Source organism: Lactuca saligna, chromosome 5 (genome assembly GCF_052625555.1).
Source record: "Lactuca saligna cultivar CGN05327 chromosome 5, ASM5262555v1, whole genome shotgun sequence".
NCBI lineage: Eukaryota > Viridiplantae > Streptophyta > Magnoliopsida > Asterales > Asteraceae > Lactuca > Lactuca saligna.
Window position 1 is genome coordinate 5,290,330 of NC_136421.1, and position 16,736 is coordinate 5,307,065.

Genomic DNA, 16,736 nt, shown 5'->3' on the forward strand with positions numbered 1-16,736 from the left:
GGATTGAGATTTTACCTGGATCAGCAGTGAGATGGGTAGTAGCACCAGAGTCCATATACCACTGATCGTCATTTGGGTCCAAAGTCATGGTTGAGAAAGCAGCTCCGAGTTCAGAAGGCTCCAGTGGGTTGACATCCGAAAAATGATCTTGATCCTATGGTTGTCTTGACTGTTGCTGAGCAGAGGAGATGGCCCAAGGAGGAGCCCATCCAGGTTGAGTGGGATATGGGCAAGGTGGTGGTGAATCCCACCAGGGTGTGGTACAGTATGGTGGCGGATAGTTGACCCACGAAAGGCGTGTTTGACCAGATGGAGGACCCCTACGATTATTTGAGTGGGATGTCGTTTGGCGACCAGGGGGCTGATTATAGGTTCTGTTGCGAGACACATAAGTGTTGGTTCCTGGCGGTCGACGATTCGGAATACGCTGCTGGTGTTGATGATTGTTGTTTCCAGAATTGCCACGACGAGTAGTTGGATTGGCGGGGGGTTCATGGTCAATGGTGGCGGCTATCTCGGCAGGTGAGTGGGAGTCCCGAGCACGTTGACGCTGATTTTCAAGTTGAAGCATCGAATACGCGGTGTCCCATGGAGGTAGGGTTTGATTCAGGTAAGCTCCTATTGTGTCAAATTCAAAAGGTAAACCACGAACGAGTTGAAGAACCAGACGGTTCTCATTCACCGGGCAATCAACATCGTTTAGTTGACTTGCCAAATCTTTGAGGGGTTAACAATAGGCTTTTAGAGACGACATGGCTCGGAGGGTCAAGTTGTTGAATTCGTGTTCAAGTGCAGTAGCACGAGATCCTTTGTTGTTTAGGAAGGTGTTCTGTACTTTGGACCATGTTTCATATGCAGTGGAATCCGGTTCAAGAACCCTAGCAAGGAGGTCATCAGATATTGGCCCGTAAATCCACTGTAAGACAATAGCATTAATTTCTGACCATGCTTCATATGTTGGGTCAGTCTTCAATGGAGGGTATGTACCGTCAATGTGGGCAAGAACTTTGTAGCCTTTGGCATGGAGCTTGAACAGCCGAACCCATGATGAGTACAAAACCTTGGTACCATCAAGGGTTCGAATCTTGTTTTGTATGTTTGTGACTGTGTAAGCGGGATGGAAAGCTTTGATAGGGTTCTGATAGGATTTATCATCCATTGTGAGAAGATGGGAGATATCAGAAACAAAAAAGAGAGAACACGGGTAGGGCGGTACAGCCTTGGCTGCACCGGGAAGAAGGAATTTTATGGTAAGGAGCCTTTGGCTCTGATACCATGTAAATAATTGAGATTCCAATGCCTAGTTCATTGATACTCGTCTGAATAAATACAAGAGGTACAGAGACATTATACAGGAAAGTCTAACTAACAAAGCAGCTAAATTAGGAAAAGATACTACACAATAAATATACAGATACAATATATAAATTCGAAATATATAGCAAGTGTATATTTCGGCTAATATATTTAACATATTAATTAATTGTAAGATTAAAGAACAACAAAGATCGGTATGTGTGCAACCCAACATAACATGTTTCATCTTGTACTAATCTAGCATGGTCCTTCCTTTTTGTCACAAAGCTACAAAAAATTTAGATTGTAATAGTCACATTACAGGGGAGGAAAACCGATAATGAAGTAGGGTCCAAGACCAAAAATTCAAAAAACACAAGAATGACAAGATTCCCTCGTTCCCTAAAATTTCATAAGATAACCACAGTTTAGTAGTAATAAAATTTTGGTTTTATCTTGGACATTTAATCGACATCTTTATATTCAAAATACTATAGAACATGTATACTGTCGAAGGCAACCTGTTCACAAATAAATAAAAATAAAAAAAGAAATTCTAAACCAAGAGCCTCTACTTTAGTAACAATACAAAACAAAAAAAAATATATATCACTCGTTGATTTTTAGAAGTTTTCTTTTATCATAAGATTTGTAATATTAGTATATTAGTACTATTTATAATTATGATACCAGTAAATCATGATAAACACACACATTCGCAACCAACTAAATAAACAAATCTTAATCTGATAAATAAGTCACTAGCAGATTGCACGAAGAATGGTAATGAAATATATAATATTGGGAAATTGGAATATATATATATATATATATATGCAAATAAAAGGTTTGGGCCAAATTTGAGTGGGGCAGTTAGTTTTAGTTGGAAACAAATTTGGTGGTATAACTATAAGTGTATGTATGGCCGATGGCGTACTACAGTTGTATGTATGTATGTATGTGTGGTGGTTGAAGGCAATGTAGTCTTGTTAAACTCGTGGATTTTGTCAAAGAAACAGTTGGGGAAATGCAATTGGAAGATCCATCTATTTTTTGCACTTTGCATTTATTACTTAATTTTAAATCTCTGTGGTTTTTATTAGTGAATTGTACCGTACAAGTTTTTGTTGCATGATTTGCATAATTTAACCTTGTATAAATGCAGCATCAACAATCCATCGATCTTCTCATCTTCATCATCATTATCTCAGCTGAAAATGGCTTCTCCTAAATTCTTTCTTCTTCTTGTTTTTGGTGCTCTGGTTTGTACATCCTCGGCTCGGAAACTGAGTTCCAATGGCTCGAAGGGGACTCTTCGGGATGAGAAGAACTTCTACTCTGGTGTGCTTGGTGGTGGTGGATTCGGCGGCGGTGGTGGCGGTGGGTTAGGAGGTGGTGTTGGTGGCGGTTCTGGATTGGGAGGTGGTTTTGGTGGGGGTTCTGGATTAGGAGGTGGTGGAGGGTTTGGTGGAGGAGGTGGTGGTGGATTGGGAGGCGGGTCTGGATTTGGAGGAGGAGCAGGTGGTGGTGTTGGAGGTGGTTCTGGGATTGGAGGGTTAAGTGGTGGCGGCGGTGGCGGTGGCGGTGGCGGTGGTGGTGGACTTGGAGGTGGTTCTGGTGGAGGATTTGGTGCTGGTTCCGGTGGAGGTTTTGGTGGTGGATTGCCTTGAGTGCATGCATTTGTACGTATAATTACAATGTGCATGACATGGTTGAGTTATTTGTTGTTTAATTTGTTTTTTCATTATTTTCATATTTGGAACTATGATTAATTTATGATTTCATGTTGTAATAAAATAAATAAAGGTGTTGTCTGTAACTTTATATTATAATAAAGATTTCTGAGGTGAGGTGTTGAGATTTTTTATTCTCTATTTATAATTTATTATTGAGGAATTAACAACCATCCAAGAGTAAATTCCATGGTTCCTATGGTATGGAGTAATTTATACGTTTGGTCTCTAATTTATTTTTTTAGCTCGAAAGGTCCCTACAATTTGTTTTTGTTGCACATTTGGTCCATGTCTGACTATTTTCCCCTTGATTTTTTAATTTATTTATAAATAAAATGAGGTATGATTAATTTACAATTTGTTTTTGTTGCACATTTGATTTTTCTTGAGATACAGCAATTGATGACCTGTAACTGTTGATACAGCAGACAGCAGTTCAAATCTGGAATTTTGTCAACTGGGATGCCAGGAATATGCTGTCCATCACACCATAGTCTTCTCAACTGCACACACCAAAGGTTCAAAATCCATCCATACCATTATATATCTGTCCCCATTATTAAGGAAACACGAAGATCTATCTGTTCAGATTAAATTATGTCCCCATAAAATGAAAAATAAGCAGCACCGAAAGTATACTATATATGCAAAGTAACTGAAGTAATTTTTAAAACTAGAGCAACTCACTTACTTCTGCAACAACCCTGTACCAAAAAGATGCCATTTTCCTTAGAGTTTTCAAGCATCCAATGGCTTCAGCAAGCTCTACAACAAAGCTGTCAGGAGGGGCAGCATGAAGGTCTTTAAGCAAAGATATAATTGTTGGATTTGTCTCCAATTTAGGCGTACTCTTCCTTCCAGAAAGATGCCCTTCTGTGATTATCTTGCAAGGAATTGAAAGATCATCAAGGGCAATGCGTGAATACATCTACGGACATTTACCAAAAGAAAGAAAAAAATCTACCTGCACCAAGTAGTGAACTGATAAGTGACACAACTTTGACTTTCTCATCAGTACCAAACTCCATATCAATCTTATCTTCCTTATCCCTCAGTACTAATGATTTCACTGTGGAGAAGTTTAAACCAGCTTTCTCCCTCACAGGTGAAGAATCTCTTGATGACATCAGAAGATCTTTCATTGTCCTCACCATTCTGGTCGTCCTGCAGTTCAGAACATCTTTCATTTACACAAAATTCACCTACTGCCAATTGCCTAAGCCAGGAGGTGCATCCCTAGTTACTTCAATTCAAAACGATTGGATAGATGTTAAGATGTATAATAATCATTCTTCATTGCTAGATTTAATTCTAAATTCTTCTTCAAATAATATGAGAGCTAGAGAGAGTTAGACAGAGAGAGAGAGAGAGAGAGAGAGAGAGAGAGAGAGGTAAATTTAATTTGTTTGTGTTTTTCGTATACGGAAAACGGGAAACTGTATATTATCGTTGTTAAAACACAAATTACAAATTACAAATTACAAATCACAGTTTACATGAATGGAATTGTCACTTGAATCCTTCCTCGTTAGGGTTTTCATCTTTACTTGCATCGTCAGATTGGAGGTCCTTCATCACGAATCCTGGCACCACAAAGTTGGCAATCCAGTAAAGAAATAAGAACGCCAGACTGTAATTGTAAACCATATAAACACAAAATCATTACAGATCTTCAAACAATATCACACACACACTCACACACACAGATTGAAGAGGAAACCTTGTGGGAATCAAGACTGTTAAATCTCCGGTGGTGGCGGGTGAATTGACACTGAGAACCACCAGATTGGAGGTGGTGATAGCCATGGCCTTGCTCCTCACGGGATTTACTACTGGCAAATAAAAATTGTATCTTGGAAACACCCCACCTGATCCTGATGGTGCATGCTGGTGATTCAAGGTGGAGAGTGGTGGTGGTGGATGGTGGTGATGGATGGACCTCATTCTTCAAATTTCAGTTTAATTTCCACAAATCATAGACACATGCCTGTGAGAGAGTCTTGGGTTCGGATAATGTTTTTTTGGTTTTAGGTCAGCTGATCTTTGGAGATTGGTTGTGGGGTGTTTGCGTAATTTCACACTTTATCACGTGATGTTATTTTTTTTAGTAAATTACACGAATATATTTGCACGTTTGGTCCTTAACTTATTTTTTTAATTCGGAAAGTCCCTACTATTTGTTTTTGTTACGCGTTTGGTCCCTGACTCACTTAAAAATATTATTTTTCCCTTGATTTTTTGATTTATTTAAATAAACACACCCCTAATCCCACCTCCTTCACCTTACCTTACTTACTCCATCATTTTTTCCTATTTAAATAATAGTCTTTTTAGATAACATAAGGACCAAACGTGTAACAAAAACAAACAGACCAAACGCGTAACAAAAACAAATAATAGGGATCTTCCGAATTAAAAAAATAAGTTAGGGACTAAATGTGCAAATTACTCCAAACCACAGGGACCATTCATGTAATTTACTCTATTTTTTTATTCCAACTATCATCTTCTAGATTTTGTCGAGACTATAGCATTTTGTCACGTTACTTTTTTTGATTCACTTTATTTTTATCCGTTTAACATTTAATTTTAGTTGGTAATACTTTTAATATTTATTTTTTTTAGTTTAATTAAATTATTTTATTTTAATACATAAATATTTTTTATGCACAAATATTAAAAAAATTTATTTTTTTAAACCACAAACAATTTTAACAGTTGAATTGTAATTGAAATTTTTTAATTTTTATAATAAAAACTATTATTTTAATTAAAATGTATATAAATGAGGAAGTGGTTGAAAGTTAAATGAGAAAGTATCAAACTCTTTATAAAAGTATATAAAATAAATTAAGCTGTGGAAAATAAATGATAAAACATTGGCAAATAAATGGGAAGTATATGAAATAAATCAGTTGGAAATGAGAAATCATTGGCAAATAAATGGAAAATATATGTAATAAATTAGTTGGAATTGACATCTTCCACCAAACGTGTCTTCCACCAATCACAACACGCTCTTGGACTCTCTCTCCCCTCGCTACAATGGCAACGATCTTTCCTTAGCAAGCCCTCTAGCGAGACCTAAGGATGGTGTTCTTCAACTTGCAGTGAGGATGGCGAGTTGTTTTAGTGATGTTACTCTCCTTAGCCTAAAAAGTTACAAATGTAAGTGATATGTATTAAAGTGATCATCTATTCAGTTCAGAATAAACAACATAGGGTCTATAACTTATTTTTTTAACTTTGAGTAAATTACATGAATGGTCCCTATGGTTTAGGGTAATTTGCGTGTTTGGTTCCTAACTTATTTTTTTTAACTCGGAAGGTCCCTATTGTTTGTTTTTGTTACACGGTTGGTCCTTATCTTGCCTAAAAATATTATTTTGCCCTTGGTTTTTTCATTTATTTAAATAAACACAACCTCAACCCCCTCCCCCCCCCCCCCCCCCTCTCCCAAACTCACCTTACCTTATCTACCCCACAATTTTTTCATATTTAAATAACAGTCTTTTTAGATAAGCAAAGACTAAAAAAAATATTAGGGACCAAGTATGTAACAAAAATAAACAATTGTGACCTTCTAAGTTAAAAAAAATAAGTTAGGGGCCAAGTGTGGCTCGATAGTCCAAACCATAGGGACCATTCGTGTAATTCACTCAAAGTTATAATAACACTCTAAAACAAACATCCAAACAAAACAACCTTAGGTTTATCCTGAACTGAACAGATGGTTGGTTACTCATTTAATACATATCATTTGTAACTTTTTATCGTCTTTACCAAAATCGACAACATAATTTGAGTAAAAGAAATAACAACTAATTTCACACGTGATAAAGTGTGAAATTACGCCCATGCCCCACAACCAATCTCCAAAGATTACCTAAACTAAAACCCAAAAACATTACACACCCAAAACTCTCCACAGGTATGTGCTTATGCTTTGTGGGAAATTAAACTGAAATTTGAAGAATGAGGTCCATCCACAAACACCACTCTCCACCTTGAACCACCAGCAAGCATGCACCATCAGGATCAAGTTTCCAAGATACAATTTTTATTTGCCAGTAGTAAATCCTGTGAGGAGCAAGGCCATGGTTATCACCAACTCCCATCTGGTGGTTCTCAGTACAGTCTTGATTCCCACAACGTTTCCTCTTCAATCTGTGTGTGTGAGTGATTGATAAGCCAAGAACAACAACAGAATACGAGATAGACCACAAATGTCAATTTAATTGAAACTGATAAATTCCATGCTTTCGAGAGGCAAGGATCTCTCCAAAATAGTTTTCACTACAAGTTTTTTCAATGGCCCTACTCAACCAAAACTGGGAGTTTAAATACTACACTAAGGCAAAAAGCAAATACCCTCCAGCACCATACTAGTCCCCTAGGACAGAACTGACATCTAAGGATAATGCTCACAACAAAATAAAGAACCAATCACAAAAGAAATGCCCCTCCCCCACGATTCTAACAATTGGCCTCCTGAATTAGACTTGTCCCCTGTTTGGGCTTCCTAGGTCTTCTTTGATAAACCAAGAATGGTTTGGGCTTATAAATACATGCGGCCCAAACTTTGACCTTGTCCTCAAGGTCGAATTCTGGGAACTGCAGTTTGAATCTTTCATAGTCTTCCCATGTAGCTTCAGCATCAGAAGTACCTTGCCATTGAATGAGGACTTCCAGTTCACCCGTGTCGCTTCCTTTCTTGAGTCTTGCTCCCTTGAACTCTTCTGGTTTGACCACAAGCTCCAGTTCAGCAGTCAGTTGGGGAGGTAGCTGGGCTGGAGTAAGGGGGGACCCCAAAAGCAAACCTTAATTGCGAGACATGGAACACCGGATGAATTGAGGTTGTTTTGGGCAATTCTAACTTGTAAGCAACCGTTCCAATCCTCCCAATGATTTTGAATGGGCCATAATAGCGAGCAGCTAGTTTTTCATATCGGCGTCGAGCTAAACTCTGTTGTCGGTATGGTTTCAGCTTGAGATATACCAGATCTCCTTCTTGGAATTGTACATCTCTTCGGCTTTTGTTTGCTTGGGTCTGCATTTTCTGATGGGCTCGCATTAGATGGATTTTCAAATCATCTAGAATAGCATCCTGATCTTCCAACATCTTATCCAAGGCATCGAGCGAGGTCACTTGACCTTCGTAACGCATGATGGGTGGAGGATCGCGACCATACAAAGCACGAAAAGGAGTACATTTGGTAGACGAGTGGAATGATGTGTTGTACCAGAATTCAGCCCAAGCTATCCATCGTGACCATCGCTTGGGTTTTTCGGAACAGAAACATCGAAGATACGTTTCCAGACAATGATTTACCACCTCGGATTGCCCATCCGTTTGCGGGTGGTAGGCGGTGCTTCGTTTTAGTTGTACACCGTGTAGTTTGAACAACTCCACCCAAAACTGGCTTAAGAAAATACGATCCCGTTCACTCACTATTGATTTTGGCAGTCCGTGAAGCCTAACGACCTCCTTAATGAAGGTTTGTGCCACCGTCGTTGCACTGAATGGGTGCTTGAGGAGTATAAAGTGAGCATATTTGCTGAGCCTGTCTAACACCACCCAAATGGTATCCCGGCCGTCTGATCTTGGAAAACCTTCGATGAAGTCCATAGTGACTTCATCCCATGTATTCTCGGGAATCGGAAAAGGTTGTAGAAGACCCGCTGGTGAAAGACTACTATGCTTGCATTGTTGACAAACAGAGCATTCTTTCACATACTTGCTGATATCGACTTGCATTCCCGGCCAATAGATTTCACTCGCAACCCTCTGGTAAGTCTTCTTCTCCCCCGAGTGCCCCCCCCCCCCCAGGAAAATCATGAAATTCCTTGATGATGGCCGAAATCAGTTTCGATTTCGAGGGTACGACCAATCGTTCCTTATACATCAAGCGGTCCATATAGATGCTGAATCCTTTGTAATTTCTAGGTTCCGTTTCGAAACCCAGCTTGATTTTTCCAATGAACTCATCTTTTTTTATCTCCTCCTGCAACTGGTCCCAGAAGGTCCAACAACCCACTGAAATAGGATTGCACACTGGTGGATGTTCCCGGTGAGACAGGGCGTCTACTACACGATTACTAGCCCCGGTCCGGTACTGGATGTCAAATGTAAAACCCATCAATTTGGAAACCCATCTTTGGTAGTCGTTATCGATGACTCTTTCCTCCAGGATATACTTAAGGCTAAATTGATCGGTTCGAACCACGAATCGTCTTCCAAGGAGATACGGACGCCATCTTAGGACCGCCTTGACAATCGCCATTAATTCTTTTTTGTAGATCGATTTTAACCTTGCTTGTGTTCCCAAGGTGTTGTTGTAGAAGGCCACAGGTCTACCCTCTTGCATTAGAACCGCTCCTAGACCGGTCCCAGAGGCATCCGTCTCGATCACAAAGGTTTTTGAAAAGTCCAACATTACTAACACCGGAACCGAACTCATGGCCTGTTTCAGCTTTCCAAAAGCTAGCTCCGCCGCCTCATTCCATCCAAACTTGTCCCGCTTCAGTTGGTCAGTCAAGGGCGTCGCTATGCTAGCGCATCCCTTCACGAACTTTTGATAGTACCCTGTGAGGCCGAGAAATCCACGCAAAGCTTTGATATTTTTAGAAGTTGGCCATTCCACCATAGCCTTTATCTTAGATTCCTCGGCTACTACCCCCTCCTTGGAAATCTCGTGACCCAAGTATGAGATTTTGTGTTGGCCAAATTCACACTTCTTATTGTTAAGATAGAGTTGATTTTGTTGTAAGATTTCCAAGGTGGCCTCCATGTATATGACATGTAACTCCTCACTCGAGCTATAAATGAGGATGTCGTCAAAGAACACCAAAATGAACTTCCTCAAATAGGGTCAAAATAAATCATTCATTAACGATTGGAAGGTTGCGGGGGCGTTCGTAAGCCCAAACGGCATGACCTTGAACTCGTAGTGCCCATCATGGGTGCGGAAAGCGGTCTTGTGAGTATCCTCTGTCGAACTCTAATCTAGTGATAACTGGATCGTAAGTCCAGTTTGCTGTAAATCACTGATTCGTGTAATTCATCAAGGAGCTCATCAATCACAGGAATGGGGAATTTATCGGGAATGGTTACCCGGTTTAGGGCTCGATAGTCCACACAGAATCTCCACGACCCATCCTTCTTCTTCACCAAGATGACTGGGCTAGAATAAGGGTTGTTGCTGGGTTGTATGATTTCAGCCTTGAGCATCTCCTTGATCAACCGCTCAATTTCTTCTTTCTGAAAGTGGGGGTATCTGTAAGGTCTAACAGGTCTAACATTGACTGGGGTGGTACCCTCTTGAAGCACAATTTGGTGCTCTATGTGCCTCCTCGGTGGCAGCCCTTCTAGTTCCTTAAAAACGCCCTGGAACTTATGTATGACTTGTTGCAAGAATGATGGGATCTCTCGTCTTTGGGTTTCCATTGTCTCAATGTGGCTGAGCTCAATCATCACCCCTCGTTTCTCCTTTCGCAACTCCCGTTCCATGGACTTAACTGATATTAAGGAAGTTCCTAGAGAAGGATCTCCTATAATCGTAACGAGTTTGTCTCCCAAAGCAAATTCCATTGTTTGCTCCTTCCAATTTGTCCGAGTGGTCCCCAATGTTTCTAGCCATTTCATTCCTAGTATCACGTCAGAACTTCCAAGTCTCAGAGAAAGAAAGTCTTCTATAATGTCGATCTCTTGCAATTGTAGAAGGACCCCTTGACATATACCACGACCATCTTCCTTGTCTCCCGTGCCCATTCGTATCCCATATGGTTCAGTGTCACTAATTGGAAGCTCTAGGATAGCAACAAGAGTGGTGGAGATGGAGTTGTGGGTGGCCCCTAGGTCAATTAGGGTTACCACCTGATGGTTGCCAATAGAACCTCGGATCTTCATCGTTTTCGGAGACGTCAACCCCACCACCGAGCTCAAGGAGACCTCCACAGTCGGCCCTACTTTGGTGGAGTCCATGTTGGGTTCGATACCCCCAGTCGCTTCTTCCCCTGGCGTATATTCGTCTTCTTCCACCAGAATAACGTTGACCTGTGTTTTGCATTTGTGACCACGGAACCATTTATCATCACACTTGTAGCACAATCCTTTAGCCCGCTTTTCATTGATCTGAGCTTCCGTCAACGGTTTGTCTTCTAGATTCCCGTTCCTCTTGTACCCGATGCCAGATCGTGACCAGGTCCCCGTTGTTTGGACAGACGATTTCCCCCCAAATGTGCGAGAGTTAACCACAGATCCGTTTTTGGGACTCAAAAGACCGAATCCGCTGTTTAGAAGAGACCGGTTCTTTTCTTCGATTTGTTGGGCTAAATGGAAGGCTTGGCCCAAATTTGCAGGCTCTTACATCCGTAATTCTGTTTTAATGGGGGATTGAAGCCCATCTATAAAGTTCCCCAAGGCGACTTGCTCCGTGACGCCGCCCAAGGGTGCCGATAGTTCGATAAATTTCCGGACGTACTCCTCCGTCGTGTCCGTTTGTCGGAGCGCCGACCACTGTTCGTACAAGTTTCCCCCATGGATCGGCCTGAATCTCTTGAGGAAGACAGTTTTCATGTTTTCCCACGAAGATATCATTTGTTGTTTGCTTACCCACCTGAACCACATCAGCGCATCCCCATTCAGACTGAGAACCGCCGTTTCAATCTTCTCTTCATTAATCAATTGATAAATGGCAAAGTATCTTTCGGCTTGCAAAATCCACCCATCTGGGTCACGTCCATCAAAGGTGGGCATATCCACCTTCCTGTGTTTGTATTCAAATCTTCCCCTTCCTTGATTCACTCCCTCGAAGGAGCCGAACACAAGTTCTGGGATTCCACGGTTAGACCCACGAGGTCTTGGGCCTTCGTGGGCGAGATTTTTATCCACCCCAGTCAAGATTGAGGTGTTAATACCAGAGTTTGGAGTTTCAGCACTCTTACCTCGTTCAAGCTTATCCATCTTTCCCATCAGCACGTCGAGTTTCCGGATAATTTCATTCTGCATGATTTTGTTGTCTTTCGTGGCTCTAGCTTGTTGCTGATTCACCAGCTTTTGTTGTTGTTGCTCATCCAAAATGGTTCACAGGTTCTCTTCTACCGTCTCCAACCTCTTCTCCAAGGAAGCTGTATTCTTTTGGGGAGCGACCATTGCTCTGATACCAATTGATAAGCCAAGAACAACAACAGAATACGAGATAGACCACAAATGTCAATTTAATTGAAACTGATAAATTTCATGCTTTCGAGAGGCAAGGATCTCTCCAAAATAGTTTTCACTACAAGTTTTTTCAATGGTCCTACTCAACCAAAACTGGGAGTTTAAATACTACACTAAGGCAAAAAGCAAATACCCTCCAGCACCATACTGGTCCCTTAGGACAGAACTAACATCTAAGGATAATGCTCACAACAAAATAAAGAACCAATAACAAAAGAAATGCCCCTCCCCCACGATTCTAACAGTTGACCTCCTGAATTGGACTTATTCCCTGTTTGGGCTTCCTGGGTCTTCTTTGATAAACCAAGAATGGTTTGGACTTATCAGTGATATTGTTTGAAGATCTATAATGATTTTGTGGTTATATGGTTTACAATTACGGTCTGGCGTTCTTATTTCTTTACTCGATTGCCAAACTTTGTGGTGCCAATGCAAGTAAAGATGAAAACCGACGAAGGATTCAAGTGACAATTCCATTCATGTAACCTGTAATTTGTAATTTGTGTTTTAACAACGATAATATACAGTTTCCCTAGGTTTAGTTTACTGTATACGAAAAACACAATCCATCCATCAATCTCTCCAAGAACAACAAATTAAATTTACCTCTCTCTAACTCTCTCTAGCTCTCTTATTATTTGAATAAGAATTTACAATTAAATCTAGCGAGTCAGAATGATTATTATACATCTATCCAATCGTTTTGAATTGAAGTAACTGGAGATGCACCCCCTGGTTTGGGTGGTTTCTTTGAAAAAATTGATGTGATTGATTGGCGTAGTGGGTGGTTGTGGTTTTCTTCTGTATTTTTAGGGGGTGTTTTCCCATTATTATTAGTATTATTATTATTATTGCTCTTGTCCTTGTTGCCAAACACAAAGCTTAGCCTTTTAAATCGAGCTTTTAGTTCACCGGAGGAGGCAGGAGTGTCTTCAGTTTGCTGATTCTTTGTGAGTCTTATGAACTCATCTGGGCTTAATACCATCATTACCACCGTCTCATACACCTACCCAATACCCACATAAACAAAAGTCAAAAATAAATTAACAAATTCTTTCACATATACAAATATAAATATATAAGAAATAAGAATACCATACCTGACATATATCATCAAGTTTCTCAAACCAATTTTTGGCCTGACAAGAGGCCACAATGTAATCTTTGCACTCCAGGAACATCTTGTACAAATATTCATTGCTCATGATTCTCGCCTCAGCAATTGCACAACCAGAACACACCTGAAAAATAACCTACCTAATTAATTAAAGACACATTTTCTAAACAAACAACATCTCAATGGAAAACATGACTTACAACACAAACATATAGTTGTTCAAACAAATCTGAAGGCGACAGATCCTCTAGCCCATGCAAAATGCCTTCCCTATAATAACCACACACACAAACATTCATGCACCTTGGCTTTCATCATCAACACACACATCAACAAATCTCACTTACACAGACAAATCTTCATCATACAACGGAGACTGTTTGACAGCTGGCACCGGTTTTGCAGTTTCCCATATCTCTCTCCACAAATTCCCTGAACACCAACCATCATGGCATCATCATCATTTCCATTCCACATATAATTATCATACATCATCATTAACTCCATTTTTTAAATAATATACCTTCTTTCTGCATACGCATACTCAAGTGTCCTCTAGAAGACGAATCAGAATCATCTTCTTTTCTTTCAACATCTCCAGCTGGCTCCCAATCAGGGGGTGAGTGCCATCTAACAAAATCTTCCAATATGCACCCCGGATTTGCAGCCTTGAAAGCTTGCATGTCTGAAAGCAGTTGAGAGCACCCTGCTCCAACACTGACTCCATATATTTTTTTATTAAAAAAAAAAAAAATCATCCATTTTCTTAAATTTGAAAAAATAAATAAATAAGCCCACCAACTAACCTCCCTGTACGTAATATAAACTCCTCTGTTTCCTTGACAAGATCCTCTGTGAGCAATGGCTCTTCCTGCATGACAGGGGCATACACAGGTTCACCGGTTTCCAACAGTGTTAAATTCTCGCATTCTTTTTCAGCTCCTAATCGAACCACAGATTCCCCAGATCCAACTTTAGCATACATCATTACAGACTCTACTGATGATGACGTGGCAATTGCACGTCTTTTTTTTCTTGAGATACAGCAATTGATGACCTGTAACTGTTGATACAGCAGACAGCAGTTCAAATCTGGAATTTTGTCAACTGGGATGCCAGGAATATGCTGTCCATCACACCATAGTCTTCTCAACTGCACACACCAAAGGTTCAAAATCCATCCATACCATTATATATCTGTCCCCATTATTAAGGAAACACGAAGATCTATCTGTTCAGATTAAATTATGTCCCCATAAAATGAAAAATAAGCAGCACCGAAAGTATACTATATATGCAAAGTAACTGAAGTAATTTTTAAAACTAGAGCAACTCACTTACTTCTGCAACAACCCTGTACCAAAAAGATGCCATTTTCCTTAGAGTTTTCAAGCATCCAATGGCTTCAGCAAGCTCTACAACAAAGCTGTCAGGAGGGGCAGCATGAAGGTCTTTAAGCAAAGATATAATTGTTGGATTTGTCTCCAATTTAGGCGTACTCTTCCTTCCAGAAAGATGCCCTTCTGTGATTATCTTGCAAGGAATTGAAAGATCATCAAGGGCAATGCGTGAATACATCTACGGACATTTACCAAAAGAAAGAAAAAAATCTACCTGCACCAAGTAGTGAACTGATAAGTGACACAACTTTGACTTTCTCATCAGTACCAAACTCCATATCAATCTTATCTTCCTTATCCCTCAGTACTAATGATTTCACTGTGGAGAAGTTTAAACCAGCTTTCTCCCTCACAGGTGAAGAATCTCTTGATGACATCAGAAGATCTTTCATTGTCCTCACCATTCTGGTCGTCCTGCAGTTCAGAACATCTTTCATTTACACAAAATTCACAAGTTGAAAATTATGGCAAAATCAAACAATGGAAAGAACTTACTCAACACCTATTGCCAATTGTCTAAGCACAGAAGCTGATGGTATGATATCAATATTTGAATCGTCTGAACCCAACAAACCGACTTCTGGCTCCTACAAGATATGAACATCACTTTCAGTTGTATGATATGGAATGTAAAGATTCTTGAATACTAGAGTGCAATAATATACACATATAAATGAACACAACTAAGTCTTGATAGAATCGATGTGAAGTGGTTATTTTTGTTACCTTTGACATAGGACTCAAACTTGGTAGGAACATATTTTCATCGAATATTGGAACAGATATTGATGTATCATCGGATTTATCAGGTTCTGGAACTCCCTTTTTCCCAAACCTTATGTTTTTAAATTTATCCTGCCAATCCTGCTTCGTTTTAATTGGCTCAGGTCTCCACCTTGCATTCTTTTCCTGTCGATGATAAGTCCAAAGTCACCAAAGAAATCAGATTCAACATATGTTGAATGTAAGCAGCCAATAACTAAAGCTGAAATTGTTCACTTTTGCAAACCAGGCGACTAATAGAAGGGGAAAAACAGTAAATTCCGATTCCTTTTTGTCTCTATCGATCATCCATGGAATTACAAAAGTGAACATCATAATTCCACTTGGAAATGAGAAAACGGTATAGACTAGGATTAGCTCTACCTTTGTAACGATCACACCGCTAGGAGAATCGTCTTTCTCAGAAATCGGCGACTGTTTACCGAGCTCCTCTTCAGTGTCAAACGATGCACAAATCAAATCAAGATCCAAAGGATTAAATAAAGTAAACGAAATAAACCCCAAACTTCCAAAAATAGCACTTGCGATTTCGATTGTAATACGGAACTTGAGTTGGAATGAGATGAAATTTAAACAGAGAGAGAAGATTCAAACCTAGATCGGTGGAAGAATCGGATTTTTTAATATCGGTGAAGACTTTCTCGGCCTTGGCAGCGGCAGAATGGAAGGCAGTCCTTGCTTTAGACACAAATCCAGTGGAAGACGCCGCCATTTTCTGCAGTGTTGCGAATTTGGTTTACGAAAATGAGGGCATGTTTGGAGGGAAATGGTGTTTTCACCCAATCGATTGAAGAACAAATCAGAAAAAGCTCACACACAGTAACTGCATGTGTAGATGTATTGTGTGTACAAAGAAAGAGATTCAAGAAACAGTCAAGGAGTGCGCATCTCGTATTTCATTGCTATTATCGAATTGGATATTACAACAAAGTTTATTTTATTTTATTTTATTTTATTTTATTTTTTTTAAAAAAACGTTTTATAAATTATGTTTTAACTTTAATAAAAGCGTTTATATTATAAGTTTATAGTTAAATGAAAACTTCAATTATCTAAAAAAATAAAAATTAAATGTAAAGTAAGTTTATCTTTATGTGCAAATTGTCCGGCATTAACATAAATTAGGTCAATAGCTTATAAACAACTTATAGACATAGTCAAATACATATCCGATCAACCCCTAA

General features: G+C 39.7%; 3 protein-coding genes across 9 annotated transcripts; all 3 read right to left on the bottom strand.

Annotated features, from left to right (window-relative positions):
• Window positions 1-3,336: 3,336 nt before the first annotated feature.
• On the bottom strand, window positions 3,337-5,098 carry LOC144997085 (uncharacterized). 7 transcript variants are annotated; one of them, XR_013659704.1, is made up of 5 exons: window positions 4,750-5,096; window positions 4,526-4,659; window positions 3,994-4,193; window positions 3,721-3,912; window positions 3,337-3,532 (listed from the first exon to the last, which is right to left on the bottom strand). XR_013659704.1 is itself a non-coding variant. In XM_078956911.1 (5 exons), coding segments are annotated over exons 2-5 (567 nt in total). In that variant the 5' UTR covers window positions 4,528-4,612; window positions 4,750-5,098; the 3' UTR covers window positions 3,337-3,349. The 7 variants fall into 7 exon arrangements, 6 of the variants coding, with proteins under 6 accessions (XP_078813037.1, XP_078813034.1, XP_078813038.1 ...); XM_078956911.1 differs by having other exon boundaries at window positions 3,721-3,902; window positions 4,526-4,612; window positions 4,750-5,098; XM_078956908.1 differs by having other exon boundaries at window positions 3,721-3,902; window positions 3,994-4,272; window positions 4,526-4,612; window positions 4,750-5,098.
• A 4,937-nt stretch (window positions 5,099-10,035) lies between these two features.
• LOC144998226 (uncharacterized) lies at window positions 10,036-11,994 on the bottom strand. Its single transcript, XM_078958041.1, has 2 exons — window positions 11,399-11,994; window positions 10,036-11,320 (listed from the first exon to the last, which is right to left on the bottom strand). The coding sequence occupies exons 1-2, from the start codon at window positions 11,992-11,994 to the stop codon at window positions 10,036-10,038; spliced, it is 1,881 nt and encodes a 626-aa protein (XP_078814167.1).
• A 715-nt stretch (window positions 11,995-12,709) lies between these two features.
• On the bottom strand, window positions 12,710-16,436 carry LOC144997040 (uncharacterized). Its single transcript, XM_078956859.1, has 12 exons — window positions 16,147-16,436; window positions 15,916-15,983; window positions 15,496-15,678; window positions 15,265-15,356; window positions 14,984-15,183; window positions 14,711-14,892; window positions 14,176-14,522; window positions 13,893-14,086; window positions 13,717-13,801; window positions 13,570-13,639; window positions 13,353-13,493; window positions 12,710-13,258 (listed from the first exon to the last, which is right to left on the bottom strand). The coding sequence occupies exons 1-12, from the start codon at window positions 16,262-16,264 to the stop codon at window positions 12,935-12,937; spliced, it is 2,004 nt and encodes a 667-aa protein (XP_078812985.1). The 5' UTR covers window positions 16,265-16,436; the 3' UTR covers window positions 12,710-12,934.
• Between the last annotated feature and the right edge of the window lie 300 nt (window positions 16,437-16,736).